This window comes from Rutidosis leptorrhynchoides, chromosome 4, assembly GCF_046630445.1.
Source record: "Rutidosis leptorrhynchoides isolate AG116_Rl617_1_P2 chromosome 4, CSIRO_AGI_Rlap_v1, whole genome shotgun sequence".
In the NCBI taxonomy this organism is placed as follows: Eukaryota; Viridiplantae; Streptophyta; class Magnoliopsida; order Asterales; family Asteraceae; genus Rutidosis; species Rutidosis leptorrhynchoides.
Window position 1 is genome coordinate 48,050,918 of NC_092336.1, and position 7,364 is coordinate 48,058,281.

Consider the following 7,364-nt stretch of genomic DNA (forward strand, 5'->3'; position numbering starts at 1 on the left):
GGTGATGAGCGTTCTTCCGGTCACCATCGTTTGATGTTAGTTTGGTTGGCCGTGTATTAGTGTTGTCGGTATTTTTGAGTCCATATGTTATAGTTTTGCTTGCTTTTATTTCCTAGTATTAGCGAGTTTTCACCCTGTTGGTGAGGTCGTTAGTTTAGGTGGTTTAGTTTGGTAAGACTCGTTTTGGATTTCATTGTATCGATTGTACTTGTTGATCTTCGGATCCGTTATTAATGTTATCGTTATTTTGCCAAAAAAAAAAAAAAAAAAAAAAAAAAAAAAAAAAATCAATACAAATTAATACAGTCATACTACGGAGTAAATTCGTACAACGATAAAAAGCTTGGGGACAATAATAGTAACTTCCAACTTTAGTTACGTTGACAATGACGTAAATTGTACCCTTAAAATTCTATAAAAGTCAGTGTTTACGTCTTCGACCTAATCACAGATCCATGTCATTCTGTTCGGATCTACGCCGTCAACCAGATCTATTTTTTTCAGATCATCGCATCTGTAAGTTCATCTAGTTAACCTATATAACTAGTTATAATAGTTATAAATCTTATATTATGTATACAAACATAATAATATGTGTCTATTTTGTATTGTATTTAACAGATGCAGATGGATATACAAATATCGATTTGATCATGACAAACGATTCTTGGGTTTGTCAGAATCAAATTTGGGTTCTCTTGAAATGCGTTAAACCTATCTTCCTTGGTAAGCAATTGGTTTTCGTTGTTGCAAATTTAGGAGTTTAGCTAGTTTTTTTGTATTTATCATAAAGCTATTTTGTTTTTATACAAATTTTTTTGCAGTTATAGTTAACATTAGGGATTTAATTGTATTTTGTAGGAAGTATTATACTCCCAAGGTAAGAAGTGGATGAAAGACTTTACGGTTTTTGCAACGCTTATAATCACCATAGCAATTGATCGTTGCAAAACGTATAGTCTTCCTAGCATATGATGTGATGAAAGGTTGTATGGTGGCTACGTTGCACTATTAGCCACCATAGTATTTGCAATAGCTTTTACATCCCCGGTGGATACAATCAAAACAGTGAGATATGTTTGTATTTGTTCCTGGTGTATACAGCTAAAAGAGAGTATTGTTTATGTTTGTTCCATGTGGTTACAACCAAAACGCCATACTGTTTATGTTTATTCTAGGTGGATACAATTAAAACAGAATAATGTTTATATTTGTACCAGGTGGAAACAATCAAAACAAAGTGGCGTTTATGTTTGTACCAGGTGGAAACCATCAAAACAATTGGATCTTTATCTTCATGTTCATGATAAGGTGTCTTTCTTCTAGTTCCGGTCATAGTAGATGCTATTTGTTTATTCTGCTGCTCAGAACATCGTATGTGGTAGTCAATGAATAAAGTCATTTTCAAAAAGGTTATCAAGATTAATATTGCAGGTATAATAATTATCAACTTGATAATTATTGATTCAAAAGAAAAGTATTCTAATTATCAACAAAATACAAATTAGGGAGAAATTTTCAAAGATAGATGTCGGCCATTTCAAGAAAAGAAGAATATATGTATGACATGGTGAATTATCTCTATGATACTACATATATCGTTAGTTAGGGTAAGTCTATGTAAACAAAATAATGTTGGTTCTCTTGAAATGCGTTGTAACTTAGTTCGTTGTTATCTAATTAGGTAAATGTTGTGGGTTCTATTTTTAGTCATAATGAATATAGAGTTGGTTGTCTTTATTTTTGTTTTAAATTTACATTTATAAGTCAAGATTTTGTTTATATGGATGCAGAACTATGAAGGTGTGGTATATAGATTTATATTAATATATTAATATTTGCGTAGCAACAAAATTCTGTGATTCTACTAATCTAGTTTAACACGTTTATTAATTCAATTACACACCAAAAAGAATAAGCATATGGAGTAAAAAAATAAGAAAAAAGCAGCCATATTGTAACTGGAAATCAAACAATACCGATTGCAGTATCTGGCCATTCTAATTGGACACATAGTTCACATATAAATAACATAATGGCCAAACATTGTCCTAGAAACGAATTGACTTTAAGTTTTCTGAAGGAACGTGTTGTTTTTAGTTTTCAACTCAATTTAGTAAAATTGCCATATTGCTAACACCTTAATTGAATATTTTGGAGCATATAGTCAGTGAGATGAGATTTGTATGAACATTTGACATGCTTATTAGTTATTACTCCATCCACATTGATAATACTTTCGGATCGGCAATTCACATGAAAAAGCCGATGCTTTCTCCTTCGTGAATGCCGTTTTGATTCCCTTGACATGACATAATAAATTCACCTGTTTCTATTATGGTGACACGAAATGATGATCACTTACTGATTAACCACGACTTACTAGTTTAGTAGCCCGTAATATTTTTGGTTTACTGGCCCAGATTCGATATGTATACTGACTTGATTTTAGTTTGTGAAAGTTAAATTTGATCTGAGTGACATTTTGTAGCATTTATTTGTGTCAAGTAGAATATATGTTATTGGCATGTATAAATACTGCATTAAACTTCACTGAATACTTTTGATAAGAGAAACAAAACCGGGCTGTTCATTGGCTCCTTGCATCTTGCTGCTCGATTAATGGGGTCAAAATTGCAACTTCCTTTTAAAACTTTACAAACACTTCAAAAAAGTCCAAGATTATGTACCTTTCCCTCTAATTGGCTTACAAAACACTACCAAATAGAAGAGGTTCATCAACATCTTTTGCCAATAATTATTGTGATTGTAAAGATTATATAACAAGAAACATCCTTAATCTAGGTTCCTAGTAATCAAGTTTTTTGAAATAGCGGTTAAAAGACAAGAATCAATGTTGGATTGGTGGATCAAAAATTAAACCTTTTGCGACCCACCAATATTGACATAATTATGGGAGGAAAACCACATAGGCAATAAGCAAGCAAACACACTTGAAGAAGTTCAATGTCTAACTGTGCAATAAAACATAGATATTAGGATACTTGGAATCTGATCTCAACATCCTTAAGTTCAACACAGAGATCAAACAACTGAAACTTAGTATGGCATAACATCAAACAACATTAAAAACAATCAAGATAACATGTTCCGAGTAGTTTAAACTCAGAAGTCTACCATGATCCCTCAGCATTCACTGTTGGATTTTGAAAAGCAGCAAAATTCCAGTAAGTCTTTAATGAGTATGGCTGGGAGATGGTCATACCTTCCTCTGTTATCTTTGCTATCTGCAATTTCAAGTAGAGTCAAATAATCGATCAATATTAAAAAAAAAAAAAAAAAAAAAAAAAAACGTGCACTGCAAGAACATGGAATTTAACCCATTTACGTGATCCAATAGATATAAAAAAGACCGACCTGAAGCTTGTTGACAGCAGACCTGTCACGATATAGAAGGTTACGCATGCATTTTTCCAATAATTTTACACCCTCTTCAAAAGTTAAATCCTCCCTCCATTCTTCACGAAGAATTGGGCGGGCCAGGTGATTACCGAATCCAGTAGCAACATGATCATCCTCAAAATGTACACCAATCATGCTGACCTGGACATCAGTAACAACAAATGAAATGAAAATGTTGTCATATGCTATTTGCAGAAGGATGAATTCAAACACATTAGATGGAAATAACAGGAAAAAAAGAGGTGTGTGGGGTCCAAAGGTTTACCGATCCAAGATACTTGTGGCCATTTTTGACCCCACCAAGGATAAGTGAATTCCATAACGGATCAAACTTGTTGCGGCGATTGTACATGACCCGAGTTAGATAATTGTGCACCTCTTTAGGACCAAGTGAGTTCCCATCATCCCACATATTGTCGTGCAAGCTGCAAAAACAATAACCTCTTAAAACTCACAAAAAGCAATCAAACGTAAGATTGAATTGTGTACTCCTGAATTCTGATGCATAAACCTTCTAAACATTTTGTTGATAAGAAAAAAAGCCAATTATAATTAATAAATTAAGATGTTTGTAGAAAATACACAAATTCTTTATAGAAAAAGAGCAATAACTGTATACAAGAAATGTAGCAGTGTGTCCCAATTTTAACATCTGGACAAATACCAATTAATCACCCATTTATGAAATGTTACCCAACCCGGCCATTTTGCCACCTCTATTTAAAGAATCCCTATCAGCAAGATAAGTCTCTTTATAAATATGTGCCACGTATGCTTACACGAGTTCATCAAGGTATTTCAAAATTTCTTGGAAATCACTTATTTCTCCGCTTGCACCAAGGAGCGTATGTTTGCCAATTTGCTTCAATCGCTCCACACTCTTATAGCGAATGGTGGATCCATATGAACCTGTGAGTGCGTACGTCAGCAACCAGTATTACCAAAATCCAGTAACAACCACTACCATAATCCGCTAGATAAAAATTCTTTAATGGTATTTTAGCCTGTATTCTACTTAATACAATCAACTTACTCTACATACTCAATCTGCTGCTACTATCATTTGATGCATATGAATTGTTGAATAGCACAAACTACTATTCAGCAGTCACAGTTCAAAAACAAAATAAAATGACATTTGGTTTTTATAGTTTTCAAGGAAAGGTACATAGTAGTGAACATAGTCTGAAATCATAAAAAAAAAAAAAAAAAAACGAAAGGTGTGGCTTTTTATAGCTCATGAAATCATCTAAATTGCACTGCATATGCAGGTGAGATAAGGACTTAGCAACTGTTATTAGGTCACTTTGTGAAACTTGGTCAATGTTGCTAGTAAATGACAAAAACTCGCACCCTACTTATCAATATTCACAAGTCCATATTTGGGTATGATTCACATAAGTATCCAACATAATAAATAGTTTACAAATAAACTTTTGGACATATAGTTTACAAGCATACACAGAAGAATAAAGCATCAAGGAAAAGACGAATTAAAGAAGCTAACACATTGTTTGATTCATTATACGTTCAATGATACTTGCATGCATATTATGTTGCTAGTTTGTCAAAAATTTAATATCCACTTTAATTTTGAAGTTGAATTACTCAATGAAGTATTTAAAAAGAGATTGGGCAGATGAATTAAAAAATAGCAAATTTCGGCCCTGCTTTATATTTTTCACGAGAGCAAACAATTTCAGATACAGATTTTAACAAGTGACTCGCTCAACAAGTAAAGAAAAACTTAAAAACTGTAAAAGGATATGGTAAATTATCTAACCTCCCATGTCAGCAGCCATGAGAATACCATCCTTGTATTTGATCCCAATGACAGAAGTACCCGTCACATATGGATACCTGTATCCAAACACCAATTATCAATTTGTAGCACCTAGTAATAAACATAGCACAAAAAATGGTCACTGAAAATATTATACATAAAATGTTCAAATCAAAATTCGTCTACTGTCAAAATCCATGAGCGATAAAATTTTCATTCATAATAATTATAAAAAATACCCAACATGTCGCAAAGAAACTTGAAATCACTTTTAAACTTGAAAAGTACTATCATTCGAAAGTGAAACTGAAATCAATCGTATGGCACACAAAAAAAAAAAAAGACAATCTTTTTTTGGCGAGAAAACATAAATTTAAATAAATAGATCCAAAGAGCAAACTGAAGTACAAAGTGATACAGACCCTACTAGTATGTTTGAATAGATCCATTGATCTAACTAAAACAACACATTAAACTGACGAATGAAGCCCTATTAACCTTAAAACAGACTCTAAAACAAACAACATTATCTTGGGCCACCAAACATTGACACTATGAAATGCCCTACAATATAGACTAAAAAAAAAACTGTATGTTCGAAACGCAAAATTTAGACCAAATCACTAGAAACATAATCAATGCGTATAACTTTTATAAATAACATCATCTCTACAATTCAACATGTTAGACCATTAATTTATTAAGATACTAAGTTAGAGGTAAAGAGAACATACTGAGTCCTTTGTGAATCTCCTTCTGAGCTTAATAGAGTATCCATCTCCTGCATAAATACAAACAAACAAATGAAGTGGCCGCCAATAGATAGACATCATAATCATGGGTAACATCACATCCATTTCCAAATATAATTTGGTATTGGTTAGAAAATTTACTCAACTTTGTTTCAGATAACAAAATAATCAAGTAACTTTTTACACTAGATACATAACAGCATTCCAATATGTTATACCACTACACTAGTATATTCTTTGTATGTTTTCTTAGATCTGTTTAAGTCTGTACCTGTAACACTATTATATCTTTTCAGACCAACATATAAAACCGGTTTAGTTAAAGGGAACTTTGATATTCTCTAAGAAAACGTGTTCACGTTTGTTGTTTTCCCTCTTATAACAACAATACGAAAAAAACTAACAACCTGACAATATATTTCGGTTTTTAGAAAATCAAAACCGAAACCATGAGTTTTGTCAGTTTCAATAATTTTGGGTTGGTTTTTTCATTTTTAGACTTGGGCCAAATCAACCCAACATGTTTAGTCTTTCTAATAGTCTTGGCCAAGAGTAATTATCCAAACAATTCAAAAAATTTATTGCCCCAAACAAAATTTATAAGCTCTTATTGTATTAATTCTGCCCAACACAGTTCTGAAACAAGCTTACTCCAACATTTCATATTACAGTAACCAAAACACCAACAGTTCACCAAAGTTATGACAATGAGCTTAAAAGGGTACTTTATTATTGATCTGCCTAATCAGATTTTTAATAAAAAATGTATTTAACCTAAAATCCCCTTTCCAACACAAAAAATCAAAATAATTGTTTAATTGTAAGGACATATTCTGAATTTGTCATTTGCACTAGCTGGTAAAAAGTGTAGATTAACCACGTCTGTTTTTATCTAATACTCAAAAAAGATGCTTTAACGAAGTCGTCATCAGGGATTAGGGGTATGATAATCGTGCAAGAATATATGCCACTTAAAATTTTAAGATCAATATTATAAATTAGCAACATACCTTCCGAGATTATAATCAGATTCTGACCTAAAAATTTGCGAGATTTCAAATCAGGTCCTGGACTTAGGGTTCGTGAAGAAGAATCCAATGAGGTGATTTTTTCCCCTTAGTTTGTATAAACTACGAAGTATAACTTGTACAGAACGACACTTTGGCCCAAAAGTTTCAGCCCGGTTCGGTTTTATCTATCTTTAATATTAAAATCCTATAATAATTATATAATGTAATTATTAGGTTAATGTTATAATAATAATAATAATATAGATATGGATAGTCAATTTTGGTGTATACATATAGTCAATTTTGGTACACAAAGTATGTATTTTTATATTGAGATTTTAGGCTATAAATACTCATGAATGCAAGCATTAAACTTGCACCATTTCTCACACTTAC

At 32.2% G+C, this 7,364-nt stretch overlaps 1 protein-coding gene and 1 long non-coding RNA gene across 2 annotated transcripts; one reads left to right on the forward strand and one right to left on the reverse strand.

The window, feature by feature from the left end:
• Positions 1-448: 448 nt before the first annotated feature.
• LOC139844280 (uncharacterized) lies at positions 449-1,779 on the forward strand. Its single transcript, XR_011757893.1, has 3 exons — positions 449-516; positions 622-726; positions 862-1,779. It is a non-coding gene; the product is annotated as an uncharacterized lncRNA (long non-coding RNA).
• Positions 1,780-2,954: 1,175 nt separating this feature from the next.
• LOC139840228 (proteasome subunit beta type-4-like) lies at positions 2,955-7,107 on the reverse strand. The gene is made up of 7 exons (XM_071830473.1): positions 6,969-7,107; positions 5,941-5,987; positions 5,207-5,283; positions 4,203-4,332; positions 3,689-3,848; positions 3,379-3,564; positions 2,955-3,248 (listed from the first exon to the last, which is right to left on the reverse strand). The coding sequence occupies exons 2-7, from the start codon at positions 5,982-5,984 to the stop codon at positions 3,135-3,137; spliced, it is 711 nt and encodes a 236-aa protein (XP_071686574.1). The 5' UTR covers positions 5,985-5,987; positions 6,969-7,107; the 3' UTR covers positions 2,955-3,134.
• Positions 7,108-7,364: the final 257 nt, after the last annotated feature.

Coding starts and splice junctions, on each gene's coding strand:
- LOC139840228 (XM_071830473.1), bottom strand. CDS start 5,984: ATGGATACTCTATTAAGCTCAGAAGGAGATTCACAAAGGACTCA. Junction 3,565..3,688: donor GCCACAAGTATCTTGGATCG/GTAAACCTTTGG, acceptor ACTGATGTCCAG/GTCAGCATGATTGGTGTACA. Junction 3,249..3,378: donor CTGCTGTCAACAAGCTTCAG/GTCGGTCTTTTT, acceptor TTGAAATTGCAG/ATAGCAAAGATAACAGAGGA.